This window comes from Gasterosteus aculeatus, chromosome 18 (genome assembly GCF_964276395.1).
Source record: "Gasterosteus aculeatus chromosome 18, fGasAcu3.hap1.1, whole genome shotgun sequence".
Taxonomy (NCBI): domain Eukaryota; kingdom Metazoa; phylum Chordata; class Actinopteri; order Perciformes; family Gasterosteidae; genus Gasterosteus; species Gasterosteus aculeatus.
Genome location: NC_135706.1, coordinates 5,657,914 through 5,679,236, shown reverse-complemented (window position 1 = coordinate 5,679,236; position 21,323 = coordinate 5,657,914). Strand labels below are relative to the sequence as shown.

The following is a 21,323-nucleotide window of genomic DNA, read 5'->3' as shown; positions in this document are numbered from 1 at the left end:
GTGGGTCTAGTTACCTTGAAGCCTTTGCAGAGAATTACATCATTATCTTATTTGTTTGACTTTCACCCGACAAAGTTTTGGCAATGCGCTCGTTGTTGTTGACCGTGTTTAGCTGAGGCAGAGTATATCTGGGGGATAAACGGCAAACATGTAATTTACGACATATTCCCCTGAATGTGTCAAGGAGTAATTTATACACAGCCGTACTGGAGGACGGGTCCCTCTCCTTGCAGCGTGCAGCCAGCCTCCCTGTGGAGAAGAAACAACTCTTGCTACTAGGAGGTTCAGCGTTCACACTCAAACGTAATCAACACCAGGTCTTCTGGTCAAAGCGCTTGAGCCCAGCGAGCCTGTGCCTTCACTTTTGACATTTTAGTCAGCCTGTTGTGCCGGTCGTGTATAAACGAGCACAAGCTGCAGCTCCGGAATTTCTCTATTAACTTTACAGTGACGTGACACATGACACTGTTCACGCCGATAAAGCCGATACAAATAAGTCTTTTAATAATACTAAATGTATGAAGATAATTAACAATGATGAGCCTAAATATATGCCCACATATTCATCATTTTTGGTTTGTTTGAAAGACTGGCACCCTGAGCTTATAAATGGCCTGGCCCTTGGGGAAATGCACTTAGAGAAAGGCAGTGTTGACCCCTTCCACAGAGCAAAGATAGACGCCCCTGAAATAGTCCCTGCCCCACCTTGTTTATTCTCAATCAACACACATCATTCCAAATAGCCAGCTTTCCAAACACAGCGTGGCTAGATTTGGTAAATGCTGCCGTGTCCCTGTCAAACTCTCTGCTCCTCTGAAGACCAAAGGCTCTGAGCTTTATTTTCAAACTCTCCACCAACAACTCTGGAAGGAAGGTGCCTTGATCTATGGTGAAGAAAGTTCGCTTTTTCTCTGAGCTTCAATGCACTGAGTCAGTATCCCTCCGGTCGTCTTCCTAGCCCTGGGCGATGGTAGGAGGACTGGCTTGAAAAGCATCAGATGGCAGCCCTGTGGAATTAATCAATGCAAGATCGAGGCTGGGTGAAGAAAAAAGAGGGACGGAGAGATCAGAAGAGATAGTCTTGGATGAGAGGAGGAAAAAGAGGGGAAGTGGATGTCTGGCAGTGTGGCAGATTGTGTGTGTTTTAACGAGGAATTTGATCGGACATTATCCAGTCCCTGCGGTCCACCTCTGATATGGGTATAATGTCATCTTACCCATCACCGTCCTCATATATCATCTGTCTGGAAAGCGCTTAACCCAAATATATCCCAATAACACATTTACAGGTGTATTGGAAATTTCTCCAATTAATGGTCCAGTTTCATATTTACATGGTACAGAACATTGCATGTTACAATAGCTGTAACATGCAATGTTTGAGACTCAAAGAATTAGATTTTTTGATCATTTGTAACTCAACTCCCTGTCCCTGAAATACTAAATGTATGTAATATAACGCTAATCTAATCAAACCCTGAGCCATCAAAGTGTCTTTAATGTCCCAAGGTGTGTGTGCAAAGTAAAAAGGTCTGATTCAAATACGAGAGAAGAAAACTAATGAGGGGAGAGCATACAACATTTGTATGTGCAGTCTGCCTTTATTGGAGCAATATCCCAAACCTCAAGTCCTATGATTCAAATTCAGGGCTTATTCATGAGGTGGAGGGAACAGATGTGTACTTAAAAAGATGAAGTGAGGGATGAGAGCCGGACAGGCCTATGAAATACACACCGGACGGAACGACTGCAGGGGGAGTATTGGAGCTTTATGGGAGATAAAGGCTGCGGGGGCTGTTGATTTACTTCTGCTGTGTACATTGGAAAGTGTGGCACAAACATAAAAAGATACAAATAATCTCACCCATTTGAAATAAAAAGGAAAAAAATAATACAAAGGAATAAAAAGGAAAAAACAAACAAAACAGATTTACTGTCGTTATGTTGATTGTCAAATGGCTTTACACACACATACACACACAGCCTCTGCAAAGTTCCCCTTTTGGCTCACTATTATGGGTGTAACGATTCATTTTAACAACAATTCGATTCTTGCCGATGGTTGCCGATTCGATTCATGGACGATCTGGGTTAATTTAGAACGATTCGATTCAGTGACTTAAAATCGATTCAGTAACTTTACTGGACAGTGCAGGCAAATTTTACGAGATCCCTGTTGTTTCTTGTAAGGAAATCAGGTTTAAATTAATTATGGATATTATAAACAAGCAAACAACAATTGATGGCAAATGTATTAACCTTTTATTTGAGTGCCATTTTCAATGTAAACATTACACAATAATTACACAATGTTTGGATCAATTCACAGAGCCCCGGATTTTCAACCACATTGTAGGGCTGCATGTCTTTACAGCTAAACTTGGCAATTGTTACTGTGATGTTGAGTTTCCTACTGGCGAGGCCTGAGGTGTCTGCAGAGCTGGAGTTACCTTCTGCTGCTGCTGCAGCGGTAACGCTGCTAGAGGTGCCCGACTGTCGGCGTGTTGTTTAACCTCTGTGTTTGCAAAAGCCAAAATGCTTCCACACGCTGGATCGATAAGTTGGTTTGTAAATGTATTGCTCGCAGTCGTCTCCTCCATGCTGTGTTCTGTTGTTGTTCCGAGTTTCGCACGGCTGCCGCTGCGTACTGATGACGTCACAGACAGGCAGACAGAATCGAGTAACGTTTTCACGTGTCTAAAGTGCTAAAAAACAGACAAACACACATCCATACCGTTTTTGTGCTTAAATCCAATTTGCAGTTTCCAAGTATCGATACAAATCGATTATGTACCATTTTAATCGATTTGTAATCGATATATGTTGTCCGGAATGCCGATTTGCGGAGCACAGATCGATTCAGTTGGATCGCAGGGATATAAATCGAATTATCGATTCAGTGGATGAGTCGTTACACCCCTACTCACTATGCATGTCCAACAATGGGTGTCAGCAGCTTCAAAAGGGCAGGTTGGGAGAAATGGTTATCCAGGGAAAGAAGGAGAGTGCTTGTTTTGGTTCTTGGGATATATTGCACGTATAAACCAGGAGAGAGCATGAAAACATAAATTTCTGTGTGTGTGTGTCATGGTTTCACTATGCAATACGTCATTTCACCAGTATACTGCCATGTACTGTTGCTGTATTGTCCTTGGTTTGTACACACCAATCAATGGTTCAAAGATTAGACCAAGTCCCACACAGACACACAATAAATAACTCAACTCAAGAGAGTCCACAAGGAACGGCCTATTTTGATTTCATTCACTATGTGGAAGAAAGAAACAAGGTTAGAAATAAAGTTGTGCTGTGTTAAAACAGGGGAGCATTGTTAGAGGAGTGATCTTTTCCAATGTGGAGGCTGCAAATGTTTTTTTGTGGCCGTTGCAACTAACGGGGAGGAAAAATGACATTTAACCAAACATTGAAGGTCGGTCCCGCATTTTTCTACTTCCTCTTGTGTTTTGTGTGAAAGTCACAAATGGGGACAGCTAATTTGAACTTGTTCCCGTATTGAGGGAAGCGATCCAGCCGTCAGCCACTAAACAGCCTGCCTCCGGCAACTGCTCAATGCTTCAGTACGTGCACTAGCACACTGCTCAGTAGGCTCAGATTGTTATTAAAAGAAATCTGAAAACATTATGAAATATAACTATAAAAAACCCAGAAATAACAAAGCTAAATGTATTCTTTCTTACCCCTTGCTTATCCAATTCGTCTGTTATTGTGTGTCTTGCTCGTGTTCTCGCTCTGGAAAATCCCATCCATATTGTTGAAATGTTTTTGTAAAATAGAAGGTGAGGAGTTGCCTCGAGCAATTACATTACAGCCCATTTAGTGACTGCGGACATCAGCGACCAATTTCTAAAGCCGTTGTACCCATTAGACACAAATGCATGATAGAGTCCATGTTAAAAAGTAGCATAGCTGCAATTACCACCTCTAGGGGTACATTCAGAGGTCTTCGTCAGGCAGTTGTGGCTCCTCCTACAGCCAAGAGCACAGCCTCACCTCGCTGCTCAGCCTGCTGGCATCCCACATTTAACAAGGATCTTCCCCTGACGTGTCAGAGACAAACCTTGGTCGCTCAGCAGGTTGTTGCAGTAAATCTCCGGGTTTACCGTGACGGTATTGACCTTTTACATGCTTTCAGCCCCATGGCTCCCGTGGTTCTACCGAGACAACAAATGCCACAGTATTTTGTTGATGGGGAAAACAAGTGGACCCCCCCCCCCACAAAGAGAAGCGTGTTAATTGATAAAAATAGAGCTCTTTTTACGTTGGGGGGAAGGGAACCATATTGTGTATGCCGGGCCAGTGCTGTCTAATATGTGCTCTCATCATTTTCTTTAGTGTTTTACATTCAGCTTGGAGTCCCGCGTTGCCAATTAAGGACAGCAAACATGGGCCTACATTTTAACTGACTGGTGCGTGTCCATGCATATGCGTTTGGGTGTGAGTGAGTGAGAATGGGAGAGGGAGTGCATTTAGAGAATCTGACAGAATATTGTGCAACCCTGCAACATCTCCCAGCTAATTAGTGTTGGGATTTCGATTGGAAATGCTGACCGCAGCAGGCAAACACTTGTTTATGAGAGAGACCTACTTACTTAGTGAAAATGCTGAGCAATCCTCTCCGTATCCCTACGCAGCGTGTTGCCTACAGCTTTGATCCTTATTTCACGGCACACCAGCTTGAATGCTCCGATAAAACTCAAATACTGAATCTTGTGCCTTTTGTAGCTCAGGGGTGAAACGCTGCCAGAGTCGGTCAGACTCAAAGAAAAATGTACCTTCCACTTTTAGCCATGCCGGCGGCTCTAGGGGGCGCCTGTCAGACAGAAATACACCAACGGGATGATTTGCTGTTAAATTTCATCTCGTGCTGTCGGTAGGTCCACAGTTTTTACACTGTTCCGCAGCTCATTATACTCTTAATAGGATGTATTAACAGACCTTTCCAAGGTTCACAGCAATCTCTAGGTCAAATGTTTATATCGCCCGTCTACAGCTTATAATTCCTGGATGTTATATCATTTAGAAACACTTTTTTTTTCTTCAAACATCTGTTCAAGTACGTCTCCAGAGTGTCTGAATTGATCTCCATTCGTCTACTTACTAATCTCTTACTATGGTATATTGTAATGATGAGCTGTTTCAATTTTACAAAGAACAATTGTTTTTGTGGCATTAAGAAGGCAACAAACATTGCCAATTCTGTTGCACAGCAACATCCACACATACCGGGACGGTTTAGGCTACTAACATGCGATACACTGCACTGCTGTCTTGTTTTCTATTGTTACATTGTCTACTGTCACGCACCAACCGCCAAGACAAATTCCTTGTATGTTTGACATATTTTGGCAATAAATGTTTCCTGATTCCTGATCCTGATACACAATGTTTGGTGGCTACAATTATTTTGTGTTGAAAGGCAGCTTACTATTTACTTATTATTTATAGTGTCGCTGTTAACCGTGTTATAAGAGCAATATGGGACTGGAGGCAGTAATGTATTGTCCAAGGGCGATGTAGGCCCAATGCGTAGTGGAGGGCTGGCAAACCCTTGAACAGTACATTATTGAAGTATACAGTACTGCCTCGAGTACCTTAATTCTTGAATAAATACCCACTGATACTTAACGTCCCTCCATCAGAAAAATCAAATCTTTTAGATTGCGCCAAGCTTCAATTGTCAAATATATTTTTTTACATAGTAGCTTCCTGTCTCCTGAACTGAAACTGATTTGCAGTGGAGTATGAATTAAGCAGAGAAATAAATCTCAATGCTAAATGCAATTGATACCGTGCCAAGAGAATCATAACACTATGATTTGCTGGCAAAAGGATTATCCTTTACTTGTTCCCGGAATGAGGAAAGGAATGGGTGAATGGTTCACCCACACATCTTTGAATAAAAAGATTTTTCACGCATTATGGTTCCAATCAAGACATTTCATTCATGGTTGTTCCCATAAAAGCGAGAAAAAATGTTAGACTAGACGAATAAAGAAATAATCCTTTTCTCAGTTTAGTCTTTTAAGCTTCCTCAAAACATAAATATTGCTGTCAGATTTTCTGAAGTTTGTATTTTCAAATAATTCAAAGTTTGTATTTTACATAATCCCAACGTTTGTATGTGCGCATTTGAGGAACATATGTACATCACGTATATACTATGTTGATGATGTTTTCCCACCATATTAAAGCATGCTTTTGTGTTATTTTGACAAGTTATCCTTATTATGTAGCAAATTTGACTTTACACTTGTGTCTTAGTCCCCGTTTTGCCTCTTGGCATTCTATAGTTTAATTAAAATAAAGTTTATTTTGTTGAATCGCAACCTGCATTTGAGTCCTCCTGTCGGTGAATGAAACCTGACAACGTTGTATTCTTTATGTAAGAATGGATATGTTCTGCCTGTGTCACATGGTGATTGATCCCTTTATTCATAGTACAAAAGTTCCTTGCTCTGTGAAAGCAAATAACTTGTCGGCACAGAGTTTTTGTGCAAAAGTCAGTAATATATAGACGTGAACAAAAAAATAAGTCAGAGGTTTCAAGACTTTTTCACTAAATGATTTGTAGCTTATGAAAAGAAACTATTTTATGTATTCAAAAGGATTTGGTAACAACTACTGTAAAAAATATATATCAAATGAGAAACCAGTCTGGTCTACTTAGTAATATATGTATATTTTTTCAGCAGTTTAACAACCTTTCTGTTATCTAGCAGGCATTTATTACTGTGATAGAATTTGGAAATATGTTTGTGAATGTAGTTGCCTTTTTTAACTGAGGCAAAGACGTGGCAAATTCTATTGACATTCTTGCCGTTTCTGTGACCTTTGACATTCACACTGTAGACTCCAAAATAAAGAGCCTTATCAGAGACCTACACCTGCCATCAGCGTCTCTGAGAACGTGCGTGTGTTTCCTGCTGGCTGATGACAATGCATGAAGTGCTAAAGGAAAACAGAAAAGCCTTGGCGTGTTTTATGCAAGTGTGAAAAGGAGGGTTAACTGCTCAAGGGAAGACTATAAGCAGTTTATAAAGAAATATATCCCTTTTGTTCAGAATCTTTTATTGATGACATATACATTGTGTAATGGATCGAACTGGCACTACTCTTTATCTCAGAGTGGGAATAATCGCATCGATCATACTATCCGCCATGTATTAATGCATTTCTGGCTATCAAGTAGTGGAAGAGACACCTGGTATTAACATGAGTGATCTCGAGCAAATGCTGACATACGTGCTTCTATTTACAGGACCCCAGTTGAGTAGGCGGTCATTCACTGGGGCCCGCTGATTTACGAACAAACCGCTTAAAGACAGAAGCCACATGCCGCCGAGATTCCCTCAAAATTTTCGTTCTAGGCGGCCCGACCTCTAAGACTTTGGGTGCATTCACAACTCAGCTGTCCACTTCCGATGGGATCACAACAAAACACATGTCAATGCCAGATGCAAACTGCGATTTTGTGTTTGTCTGAGGATTTGGACTCATGCGGCCATTGAGAACTACTCCATTTTCTAATCGAATCGAGATTCAAGCCTCAAACTCAGCGGGCTGAAATGAAAAGCTATTAGCCGATTGATGGTGACCGTCCAGGAGGTGCGGATAAGAGGCGAGCTGGAGTGTGTGTGTGTTCTTTCCTCCCTGACCAGCAGCATCAATCACCATCAATCATCGAATTGCTCCCTCAGTATAAGCAGACAGACACACACACACACACACCATAAGTGCAGAGACATGGTTGGTGTGTGTGAAAGTGTGAAATTCCCCTGGCAGCAAATAATTCAGAGTATAGGCATGGAGCCGCAGTGTGAAATCCCAGTAGTGTGTGGTGGATTTCTGCAACTCACTTCTCACGGCCCCTTTGAGGGACAAGCAGAGAGCCTGTCAGTCAACCTGCGTAGTTCCGCTCCACGTAATTGTGAACAAACACGCGCGCACACACACACACACACACACACACACACAAAGCATTGACGAGATATACGAGGGCGTAAGAAATGGCATCAAAAGGAGGTAATGCAGAAACAAGCAGAGATTGCCGTGGAGAAGCCGATTATAACAGACATTAGTTACACTAAGACAATCATCTTCAGGTGGAATTACATTAGATGTAGACAGGCTACGTATCAACAACATTTATATTAACTTTGTTTTCTAGTTACAAGTGAAGGAAGAAAAACTATTGTCTGTATCGAGGCAGCAACTATTGATTTTTGAAGTTATAGGAATACTCAATTACAAAGACAGATAGTTCCCACGCTTCGAAAGACGGCACAAATTATTACAAGAAATAATGTGAATGTCGGGTGCATCTGAAAATGTCCGGGCAGAAATGTGCTTGTTGTGCAGTTACACATAAAACCTGAACTGCTGCAGAATTTATATACAAGCCTCTTAGTTTACTGCACAAGAGAAACTTGTTACATAGAGCTCCCACAGGAATCACCACACTAATTATTATTTTCAGTTACCAGGATCCATGGCCTGTTCGTTTGACAATAATCTGAAAAGATTTGAGGGTTTACTGCCTGTAGAAATCTACATGACAAAAGGAAAATGAACACATTGGCAGATGCAGAAAATAATAATAATATATATATATATTGATTTACACTGGAGTCAAGTGAATAGTTTGAACCTTTGAGGCTTTGAATCGTGTTTTCTTGAGAAAACAAACAGCACGTCCTTGTAGATCGGTCAAATACAAGCTTGAATAATGTCAACGGGTTCCAGCGATGTGAGATTAATTTGGTCCTTTTCACTCACAATGAAGAACTCATTAACTGGTGAGATTATAATTACAGCTGTGCTCTGTGGTGGATAGTCTCTCCGACTCCTGCTGGATGCTTGAATCCAGGTACCAACAGTGTTAACAGACCAGCGACAAGCACACGGATATATTTTGGACATGTGGAATACACAAGTCACAAAATCAACTCAACTGTAGTATGTAGTGGAGCCTTCAAAAGTGGATAACAAGCAAAAAGTAATTCCGGATTTCATTATTGAACAAGCTTTTAGATCAGGACCATAAAGTTTTTTGTCTGTTTCACTGTGGTGTCAAGAAGATTGGATAGCTCATCAGCATCTCACTGGACTACGCATTGATCACTGGTACTGAACCCATTATTACGTTGGCCCTTTCAGACGGAGCGGGTGACATCTCTGTCGTTCTTAGTGGACAATTCCCATAACGTACTGAACTGTACATCCCGGGTGATAGCTCGGTCTTATGCAATGACCCGACCTGCATGCTCGCACATTAAATGTCTGGTTGTCAGAAGTCGATTTGATGACAGATATTGCTTGGGGCCTCAAACACACCCTGCACGGCACATATACAGTAGTTACCCCATGGATGCTCATTAAACTTACTTGTCACCGCAGATGTTTGAACGCCTCTACAAAGAGCATTATCCTGCTTGAATAAAGTGCATGGATGAATGGCTGAAGCCTTAGACTCCAGCTTGGATCTCATAATGAAATCTCCTGGGTAGAATCCCTGCAGTATCTTCTGGTTTTCTTTTTTCCTTGTAATTTACTCAGAAATAAAAGTTTGGCTGGGGTAAAAGCTGTCACCTCCATTAAAAAGTGTATAACTATATAGAAAGGAGAAGGAGCGGCAGAGGCAAAGACCACCACAAAAACGATGAGTCTTACATAAAGGCGGCTTTCTCCGTGACCTGCATGAGAATCTATTAATTATCTCAACCGAGGGTGAGGTGTAGCCACACAATGGTGCTAAACAGGCAATGGTTGGATTGGGTTCTGAGGAGCAGGAGGCACTTATCCGAATTTCTCATTGTGCATGATTATTTAGCGTAAAGCCAAAAGAAAGACACCAAGGCTGAAGGGCCAATTTTCAGCCGGATGGGGACGCTGAGGGAAAATGGAGGAGAAGAGAGTAGGGGGTAATGTTGGAAGGGAGGGGGGGGTTCGGTTTGGGAAAGTTGAAATCAAAGAGCGTCGGCGGGGAGATGGAGGTGAGATGCGCGTGCAGTGGGAATGAAGTGTAGAATGAGGAATGCAGCAGAAAAAACGCCTCAACATAACCATCCATGTATTAGCCAGTTGTCCTCATTACATTACATTACAGGTCATTTAGCAGACGCTTTTATCCAAAGCGACTTACTACACTTTAAACCCATGGCTTTTCACATTTTTCCCAGGGAGCAATTAGGGGTTAGGTGTCTTGCTCAGGGACACTTCGACTTAAGACATGGGGCAGCCGGGACTCAAACCACCAACCTTGCGGTTCCCAGCACACCCGCTCTACCCCCTGTGCCACGACGACCCCCCCATTAATTAAGGTCAAGCTCTTTAATGATTGTGTGAAAGGGCTTCACTCAAATCCCATGTGTCCTTGGCTGCAAAACGCGATGGAAAAGAGTTTTTCCACGCATGTAATTATAGGAGTGCCCAGGCTTTTTGATCCCTGAGTAATCTGAATAGCCAGAGTTGTGTTTGCATCTAGCCATGAGTCGAGGGCAGCTGAGATTAGACAAACCGACATTGGTTGGAGGGAAAATGCGTTTTTCTTAAAGGGGAATTGCAATTTCATGCAATTTAGCGCTTATTTTTATAGATCTGGCCATAGTTGAAATTAAAATTAAAAAAATGAATCTCCAATCTTGGTGTGGCGTTTGGATGTCATGACATGCTGAGACCTTGTGCATGGGGCTCTAGTAGAAGTGATACTTGGTACTGTCTCAAGAGATTGCATTTCTTCCTTGAGCCTTTCATAATCAAAGACGCACATCTGTAAAAGAACTGTACAGAAGGAAGACCCTCCCACTGTGTTCTTTTGATAAGTTAACTTTAAAGATTAAAGATGAGGCGTCACAGTAGTACGACTGCCTAGATAGTCCAAGCCGAGGTTATCAGCTCTGTCCTGCCCTATATTCTACTTGGGGTGTTAACAGTGCAGCAATATCCAAATGCACTGAATATGTACAGATATTGACGTGAAACTAAAACCGCCCTTGGTTACAAAGCCTTATGTCGACCGTTGCTGTCGTCAATGAAGTGACCAAACTGGTGACAAAAAGATGAAAGCATTCTAACATGAAAAGTGTCCAACGAGGGTTAATTGTGCGCTAGATTGGGGTCGAACAAACATTCAAGGTACCCCAGTTCCAAAAACACCTTTGGTGGCAATCTTTCACTGTTATCTTAGCTACAATGGTACCGTGCTGAGAGGAAAGGCATTAAATGCTGTCCTTCAAGCCATTCTGATTAAATACTGGGAAAATACATAAAGCATTGTATTGTCAGGCTCCAGAAAACCTGCCAGGCCAACCCTATTGGGAAATCTTTATTGTCCATCATGGCCCGTTTAGCATGCAACATTGCGATAAACAGACATGTTTTACTGAACGTTTGCCCCCACCCTTGAGGTTATTTATGGGCCCTCTACATACAGCCTGTGCTTCCCAGCCAAACACCCTGACTGCTTTATGCTTTGTTGCTTGTAGCACAAACCCCTTATTGTAAACAGCCGCAACAGCAGTTGCAAATTTGGAGGCCTGGAGGGGAAGTGTCTGTACAAGAAGAGGACGTGATTTTGAAGTAGGATTCGTTTTTTTTTTTCAACGTCTCAGTAAAATTCTTTAAGACGTTATAAGCTCTGTTTTGCTATCATTGTCACTGCAGTACAATATCCCAGCTCTCTATGCTTGAGCCCATCATTCATCTATTGCATTCTGTTTCTATTCTATTGCATTTGATTTTATTTTAAGTCTATTATGTCACAAAATGCAGCTGCTTTGCAGCTTCCCTGAGTGCTGTTTCCTCATACTTTCACTCACACCCTTGTGGTCTATCTCCGGTGTACCAGACACCCAGCAAGTGAAATAAAATGCATCTTAATCTCAAACGGTACTGACCTGGGTTTCTTCGTAGCAACTCTTCCATCAGAGTGAGCGAAGTAGACTTTATCACAGGGAATTCACACAGAGCGAGAACGAATTAGTCCAGAGAAGTGCACAGGTACACATATAGCACAGATATGTGATGGATATGGTTGATAAATCACAAGCCTATCATGTTTCAGCATCCATGCACTTAAGAAAATGTGACACCGGCTGTTACAGCTTTATGGGGACTTTGAGAAGACAAACTGCTCTTGGAAGCCATTATAGTGGTCATTGTGTCTCGGCAACAGCAGCCTGATGATAGTTGAAACAAAAAACAGACATTTTTACAATTGTTGCTGCCATACAGCGCTGCTGATTTTGATAGTCCACCGCTATGTATGAATGATATTTCACTTCTGCTCACACTGGGACACTTTACACGTTTTAACGGAAAATAACCACTCCTTGTTGGCAGCTGTCAGGGATGAAGGCGCCACTTTTTGAATAGTCGAAGGATAGTAAAAGCAACAGGGTCCGTTGGACAGCATGAGTGACATACTCTACCATTATTCTAGTAGAAAAGCAGCAGCAGCACAACCATTGCACCAATAGCACAGTCTGCGTCCGGGGCAGATTGCAGCCAATCACCTCTTCAGCAGAGGGAACGATGTGCTGCAGTCCATTAAAATGTATTTTACATCTATTGTTTTGGTTTGGTCTTTTTGATTAATTCTGCACTGCATGAAAAGTGGGATTTTCGGCAGTATGCGGCACTATAAATTGTTGTGGAATTTCAGGTTTGCGGCAATTTGCGGGCAACGCCGAAAACTGCCGGAAATTGTCAGAAATTGATGTGGGCCTCCCTTGGCAGTTGTCCCCCCATGACCCCCCTCCTCCTAATTCTAGGGGAGGCTTTGACATGTAAATGAAAATGCTGTGAGCTATACAAATGCAAATCAGGGTCGCAGAGGGAGTTTTAGCCCAGGTGACATTTTTTTAAAAGGTAAGAAAATCTCTGGTACAAATAGATCAGGCTCAGTAGCCTAATTATAGACTCTTACATTTTAGCTTGAATTGATTTATTTAATTCAAATATGCTAGATTACTGTGTACGCCATTAGCAATGGCAAATGTTATGTAAAAAAGATACACAAAATAACTTAAAAAATGAGTTTTAATCAAGGTAAAATGAGCATTCCATGCAAACAACATTTGAATCAGAATGAGGGGTCTGCAGGGATCACAGTCTCCTAGAGCTCAACTACAGTGCATAGTGGCAGGACTACAGTGACCTTTTCTTTGGTCTTACTTAAATGCACAGAGGATGTATTAACCACACATCTTCTAGCAATGCGCTCAACTGGCAGAAATGATGCTGGGTATGACTATAGCAAATTGTAAATTGGCTTATTTGAGGAAATTGCACTTTCTTGTTTCTTGTTCTCCTGAGTTTGTACCCTATGGTTGAATGCACTTATTGTACGTCGCTTTGGATAAAAGCGTCCGCTAAATGACATGTAATGTAATGTAATGTAATATAATGTAATGACGTATCTGTTCCCTGCAAGCCCCAAACTTCTATTGGCTTTCCATAAAAATGTCTGTCCGGGTGGAGATGAAGCCAGGAAACTTGTGCAAGAACATGTTTAAATGCCGTACCCTTTGACACAACATTAACAACTATAAACTGCTTTATAATGGCTGGTCGTAGTTCTGCTAGAGGGTCAAGGACGGGTTCCTCAAAACTGTTAGTGTTTCCACACCACTTAGCATAAACACATGCTGACCTTTATGCTCTACATCTATCGATTGAGTAAGTTACATTCATACATGTTACCCGTTTACATGTCATGGCAAAACATTCAACCTCAGTGACACAAGGGTACATTTGATGATACATTGTCAACATTGCATGTCTGTCAGACTCATCCAAGATTGTCTGGTGTAATGGAGAAAGAGGCACCACTGTACAGTTTTCTAGGAAAAGTCGTTCTGCTGACACCAAAACACTGCTTTACATAAAGCATATCAGCTGTTTCAAAGTCCCAACCATTTGTCTTCCTAAAATACTGGTCCTTCCGTATAACAATAACCTCATATGTGATTGGAGGACCCTTAGACTCCTCGTCCAATCACGTGTGAGGTCATAGGCATGACTGATACAGCAGTACTTGCAAGACGAGCATACAAACAGACACTATATTCAGAAGAACTGTATCTCCAGTGTGGTGGAAGATTTTGCACAGACAATCGTTAAGTAAGAATCAAAGGCTCTGAGTCAAGTATGTCTTTTCTCCGTTTATTTCCTTGCAAGGGAAAAAGGGTCACAACAGCTACGTGGTCAGTAGACTGTCAAGAACCTCCTTTTCTTCCCAACACATCGAGGCAGTTCTTATACCTAAGTTTAGATATCGGTGGCGTCAACAGAAACCGTTAACCATCTTGTTGAGTCTCTACAGCCAGGGTACTGGGAACACCTTGTCCATGTGAGACACGTCAGTTCTTTGACCGTGTCCTTGCTCTCCCAACATGCTTAAACAAAGGTGGTCATAGACGTAACAAACACTTTGTTCAATCTCTACAGCTATGACGCTGGAACCATCTAATCCAAGTGGGAGACATCAGTTCTTATGTCAGGGCCTTTGTGACCTAAGCACTTGCAACTAATAAACTGGTTATACAAATGAAGCATTTAAAAGGGTCACATATCATTTTCCCATTACACCAGTTCCTTTGTTTGGTTTTTGCTGGTTCGTGAATAATGGCTGGACGACGTCTCGCGTTCAACTCGCCTTCAACTCCTCTCCGCGGTCACCAACTTTCGGCCAGTCCGCAGACAGACGAGAAGAAGCTGCTGAATGCTCTCAGTGGATTGTCTCGTCAACTCCAACAACAAACTGCCGATATCAACGAGCGGTTCGCTCCACTGGAGCGTTCGGGACTCTCCAGGTTTCTGTCCATGGAGGAGAGGAACCGACTCAAAGAAGAGGAGACGGGCGCACAATCCCAAGATAGCGGTAAGAATACGTTCGATGACTGCAAGCTAAGCTAAAAGTAGCGTAGCCTAAAACGAAAGCTTAGAGTAGCCTAGTAGCCTTACAAGTGAGCAGAAACAGCTTTATTAAAGTCTATTTTCTTTGCCGTGTCGTTTACAGGAAGCGGTGCGCCGTCTTCACAACTCCGAGACGAATTACAGGCGCTACGAACCGGAGCAAGGGTAAGATTTAAAGAATATGCGTTCATCCTGCGGTATAAGGAAATATATACATATAGATACCATAGGATGGATACCGATCATAACTGTACATTTTGTTTTCACAGACTAATCTCGCCTCATAATGAGGCGGTGACCTCGTATTTGCTCCGGGAAAAATCCAGATTTAGACGACGTCATTGTGTGTAAGTGACACTGTTTACTGTTTGTCCTTCCTTGTTAAATGTTACTGTGACTTGCGTTTGATTTTTTTTGTATTCATACCACACTCATTTAATTGTTTTCCAGCCGCCTGTAAGACGTATTTTGAGACGTACGCAGGAGCTTCAGGTTTTCCCAGCCGGAACACTGATTGCGGGCGGAAGCTGCGAAGGATTCAGCGCGGAGTCGAGCGAGAAGAAAGAGGGTCAGAGTTTATTTGCTGACTTTTTTCAGGTGCATTGATAGATGTGTTGTGTCCGTACGCATCGCACAGTACTGATTCATTGTTGTTTTTACAGCTGCTGGAATCGAGACAAAGTGTGCTGGCTGATGACGAGGTGGCACTCTGGAAATCCGCCACCGTGGAGCTCACGTTGGACGGAGAGGATGGCGTTGTTGGCGGGGTCTCGGGGTGGATTGTACGGTCGCCACACACACGAGGCGCCTGCACAACAGACCTGCCTCGGAAAACACGGCGCCAGTGACGGTCCACAACCCCGAGGAGGCCAACGGACAGTTTACTGGGCTGTAGTTTTTAAACCGCCGTTACCCAAGTGTGGTCAGATCCTCACTTTGTATGTAGTTGTTGTTTGTGTGTTGTTAATAAAGCTCTTTCTTTGCATAAACATGTGGCAAATGTTCATTTTCTCTATAAATTCATTGATGTCCTGGTTGGTATCCTAATAATAGTGGCGGTGGATGGGAATGCAATTAATAACCTAAGAAAGCTCAGAGGCGTTTCAGTACCTCCATTCCGACAAAGTGGGCTGTGTACTTTTACACGATATGGGCATATAACGGCCGATGTTCAACCAAGCCAGTCCGTTAACAATTCAGCGCGTAACGCCTGGGTTTTGGTTACCAAGACGGGAGATGTGGAGACTGCAGGCTGTTCCTGTAGCCATGCAGCCGCCGCGCTTTGGAAGGTACGTTAGCCCATCTTATGCTTGTATTAAGAACACGAAGAGTAATAAAAAGAAAAAGTAATCCCCTCTAGCCTGCCTGCACTAAAAGCATGCTTTAACCCTTCAAAGTTGACTGACGAGGGTCAAAGTGCGTACCCTAGCTTCTGAATGGATAAAGGTATTAACTTACTTTTTTTTCTATGAAAAAGCTGACAATCGTCCGCGTAATAATTAGTAGACTGTGTTGACTTTGAATGATAAGCCTTTCGTATTTGAGTGCAAATCTATAGCATTTTACTCACTTGTAGATGGTTGATGGTCGAAACATTCTCCTTCCAACCAAACATTCAGCAATCGCCACGAGTTGTTGCAACCGTGAACAGCACAATATGTCCCGGAGCCGTGTCGGCGTGTAACACCATCCATAGTTTACTTTTTCTGCACGCTAACCAAAGACCGTAAAAGACGCTAACTCGCTAACCGGAAGTGCTTTGCAGACACAACCGGAAGTCGTTGGCAGAGTGAAAGGCCAATGGCGGCCCGCTTATTTCACTCAGGAAACTTGTCTATAAATATATATAAATAAAATGAGGCGGGTGACCAATAGCGACAGATCTGCCAACCAATCACGAGTGATTGAAAGTTGTGGTTTCATCCAATCATGAACAAGGAAACTCAAGCCTGGTCTGCCCAGGTGTGGTTTTGCTGCCAATCCCGAGTGATTTTATTTGTTAGTAAGTTGTGGTTTCATCCAATAAGGAGTAAGGATATTCAAGCCCGCTCGGCCACCCGCGGTTTCGCTGCATTCATTGTCAGGGGTTGTGGGGGAGGTAGGACTCAGACGCAGAGTTCAGAAACAAAAGGGACTTTAATTGTCAAAAAGGTTCAAGCAAAAGGCCAAGGGGCAAAACGGGAGACAGGAACTGCGAACGACGAGAGACAAGGACATGCGTGGCGAAAGACAATGACGCGACAAGTGACACAAGAGACACACTGCTTAAATACACAAGGGAGGTGCAGGTGATTGGACACAGGTGGAAACTATTAGACGATCACAGGGGATGACGGGACAAGGCAGGAAGTGAAGTTACCCGGGGACACGAGTGGCAGAAAACTACAAAATACAACAGGAAGTGAACCACACCGTGACATTCATATGCTAATTCAGGCCATTCGCACCTCCGCCAGCTCTCCACATACGTCATGGTTCGTTTCCGACAATTTGTGGCACAGACAAACGCGACGTGCGCAGGTTGCAAATTGTCGGAAATTAGGGAGATTTCCGGGCGTTTACGGGGACGAAAATCTCACTTTTCATGCAGTGCTGCTTTTTGCAAGGTTACACTTGTATTGATGCAAATCCTTGTATATTGCACTAAATTAGTTGACACCGACACCAGGACACATGACATTCTCACTCGATTGATTGATTTCATGATTTAAATCAAAAGATCTGTCAAATTAATTTTCAGACAGATTCAGGCAAAGGCAACCGGAGCAGCCAGGGTTTGGCGCATGGCGGTTCAAACGCTGGCTGCTCCATGTCCCATGTCGAAGTGTCCCTGAGCAAGATACCCAACCACAAACTGCTCCCCAGGTGCTCTTACAGCTGCACACTACTCCCACTGTGTGGGACGGGTTAAAAATGCAATGTAATTCACTATGGATAAAAAGCGTCAGCTAAATGACATGTAATGTAAAAAGCCCCACTTTCAAATTGGCTTACCAGAGAATATTTTCTTAAAAATAAGCCCATCATAGAAATAGACCAATTAGTTGACTTATCAACTAACTGATATTAAACATCTGCATCAGCTCTTTCTGGGGTCTGAACAGCCATATTTGCTGGATGTCCATGATAGAGCAAGACATTGAAATTCTTACACAGATCAACAAGAGCAGCAACAGCTGGTCGGTTTTTCCTCCACACTAGTGGCTGTTTTTGACGTGATCTGTGCCGTCTTGTTTGTGTGGGACTGCTCGCCAGCATGTTAGGGCCTTGGCATGTTATCTATTTGATCCCACTGATAACTACTCTGTCGGGTATTGACATAGAACACACTGATTCGGATCATCCTTCCTGGCCCGACACTATATTGAGTTTCCCTCAGCAGTGGAATATTTAGTAAGTACAATTGGAAAGTTAAGATTGTTTTAACTGTTGTAGAAAATAAAGCTGGTTTAATGACCTTAATATTTCATGTAATACTGCACTGACCTCATCTGAGCATGCACGACATTGAAACACTTCAGAAAGTTGGTTACATTTCACATTGCAACAAGACAGCTGTTCATCCACTTTAATTCAAGCTACCTTAAGTGGTTCATAGGAGGTTACCGTTATAGGTGTCCTGGACTGGTGAGGGACCCGGGGCGAGCAGTTCTAAATCTCATGTTTGTCCTGCCTTACCTGTTCAGACATAATCCAAGAGACTGGCCGGAAAACAGACGGAAAGAGGAATAAAAGAAAGTTTCACTTGTCATCTTTCCTCGACTCATCATTACACGTTGTCTTCCTTCATTTCCAACGGTTTTCTTTAATGAAGTTGAATCCAGCTTCATGTTGACACATCTGTGTCATTTTCAACAACGTAGAGCTTGTTTGTAACATCGGCAGATGCCCCCTTGATAGAACAAGTAGTAAGGGGGATAGGACTTTTTTTCCCCCCTTACTCCTCGTTCTGTCACAGCGCATCTCTTCCAGGTTGCTGATGAGTCTAAGCAGCAGCGCTTGGAGCAATGAGATAATTGGCACTCCTCTTTCTACACCCACATTACCCGCTTGTGCGTGTGTGCGTTTCTGCACTGGGGATCGGCAGGCCTCGTGGCATTCTCCTTTTTATTGTTTTGTCTGCCGTAATTAGCAGACTTCTCTTAATAACTGGACCAACGCACACGTCCAAACGCATGTCTCAGTCCCCAGCACTTGCCTTGTAACGGCTGCCATTTTAAGGTTGAAATCAATGTTAAAACCTGAAAACTGCCTTACTCTTTGACCTCCCCCTGAAGGTCATTAGTTCTAGCACAATCCTGCATATGGGAGAACATGAAAGGTTCTCTCATGAGGAGCATTTCTCTCAGAGCGACGCGCCGATCAATAAGGAGGTAGGACTTGACATCAGTAAACATGGATGAAGGAACCATCTCTGTATGCGTTAAATGCAGTTCATCTTCAACACAGCACGGCTTGCATCGTCTTCGCATTCCATATCTACACATCCTTCCATAGGCTACTTTGCATTTCACTTTTTTTGCTCAAGGGCCATTCCAGCCTCACACTTGGGAGTACTGTGAAAAACAATATTTTGGGCAACAATTATTTTTAAATTGAAGGTGTTTGTGCATCTCTGGCCTCTCCTTGTTCCTCCTGTATCACTCTTTTTCCGTGTTTTCATGTAGCAACAGAGTTACTTGTTGTTGTTGTGAGCTGTACGCAGCATGCAGTTCGACGGGGTAATTTTTTATTTATGTACAATTATTAGTGTTACAAATTGTTTATGTGTCACAAGATGTTGTGTCCAGGTGTCTTACCCTGTTAAAGAGTCTTTGTTGTGGGTTATTCATTGTTGTTATAACCATGATCAACATGCGCAAGACGAGTAGCTCTGACCGCTGGGTGCGCTGCGATGACGTGTAAAATTAAATTCTGCCCCCTGCCGAGGAGCAACGTCAGTTATGGCGTAACACCGGTATGAACGGTACGTGAGAAATTCATACCGTACGGAAATCTTATACCGGTATACCATGCAGCCCTACACTCAATTCATGAAATTCCAAAAAAAGGTCCAGGACTGGACTGGTCCTCCTTCTAGGACTGCAGCAAATAATCAATTACAGAAATACTGTGCATCTGATACTACAGCATCAAAATACACCTTAAAGGAATAATTAACTTAACCAAAATGTAGGATTTGCTGAAAGATAAACAAACCTAAGCAGGAATTTCTCTTTTTCCATCCAAGCACCATTCCTCCTCCTGCAGCTTCCATCACAGTATTTTGTGTGCTTTTACGTCATGGGCTCAGCACCACATGTAACACCAGTAGGACTGTCAATAGATTTCAAAAAATGAATTAATCGCACATTTTGAAACTCATTAATCTCGATAAATGTTGTTTATAATGAATGTCTCTTTATCTTCTAAAGACTACATCTTAAAAGTAATGAGTAATTACTTTAGAAAGTGTATTTTAGAGTTTTTGTATTTTAGTGTTTAATTGTTAATGTTATTTTAAATGGTAAATGGACTGCACTTTTCTAGTCTTCCGACCACTCAAAGCGCTTTAAGACTACATTACATCATTCACCCATTCACACCCATTCATACACTGATGACAGGAGAACCATACACAGTGACACCTGCCCATCAGTAACTAACATTCATACGCTGTAGTCGCAGCTACAGGAGCAATGTTGGGTTAAGTGTCTTGCCCAAGGACACATCGACATGCGGGTTAGCCAGGACTGGGATCGAACCCACAACCCTTTGATTGGAGGACGACCGTGCTCCCCACTCACCCACAGTCACCCACAGTTAAACTACAAAACTACACACATTTGATCATCTTGGAGACAGAATTCCACAGTGTGGAACATGTTCAACTAGCAACTCTTCCTGCTGTCCTCATGCAGTTTACTCTCAACTCTCCATAATTTTTAACGGCAGTGTTTGAAGTGCCAACAAACTCCCCACATTTAACCAGGACGTTTTAAACCACAGTCTTTTAGGGACACAGTGGTGGTCCTCTGCAGACTGTGTTATGCACAGGGTAACGTTAGATGTTGAGATGGAAGTAGCCTAGCAGCTAATATAGCGGTCCGTTTAATTATTGCACAGTTGTCTGCTGTATGTCGCACCACTGTTTGTTTTACTACTAATGCAAAAAGCTCTCTCCATCTTGATATAACTTACTGCAGCTAGCGGCAGTTTCTACTACTTCTGGACCAGAAGTAAACCAGAAGAAAACAAATGAACGTTAACTACGTTAAAATATTTTGTTAATTTGTTAATTAATCGCATAGATGAATGCATAGATGAATGCATTAATGTTGACAGCCCTAAACAGCAGTGATGAGTTACATATAATATAATCAAACCACTCAAACTGACAACCTACT

At 42.5% G+C, this 21,323-nt stretch overlaps 1 protein-coding gene across 3 annotated transcripts; it reads left to right on the top strand.

Moving 5' to 3' along the window:
* The first annotated feature begins 11,463 nt into the window (after nucleotides 1-11,463).
* LOC144389344 (uncharacterized) lies at nucleotides 11,464-15,926 on the top strand. Of its 3 annotated transcripts, XM_078093025.1 has the most exons (6): nucleotides 11,464-11,598; nucleotides 14,614-14,902; nucleotides 15,041-15,102; nucleotides 15,207-15,284; nucleotides 15,388-15,505; nucleotides 15,600-15,926. In XM_078093025.1, exons 2-4 carry the CDS (start codon nucleotides 14,647-14,649, stop codon nucleotides 15,222-15,224), a joined length of 336 nt encoding a protein of 111 aa, XP_077949151.1. In that variant the 5' UTR covers nucleotides 11,464-11,598; nucleotides 14,614-14,646; the 3' UTR covers nucleotides 15,225-15,284; nucleotides 15,388-15,505; nucleotides 15,600-15,926. The 3 variants fall into 3 exon arrangements, 2 of the variants coding, with proteins under 2 accessions (XP_077949151.1, XP_077949152.1); XR_013453331.1 differs by lacking the exon at nucleotides 14,614-14,902 and having other exon boundaries at nucleotides 11,468-11,598; XM_078093026.1 differs by lacking the exon at nucleotides 11,464-11,598 and having other exon boundaries at nucleotides 14,168-14,902.
* The last annotated feature ends 5,397 nt before the right edge of the window (nucleotides 15,927-21,323 follow it).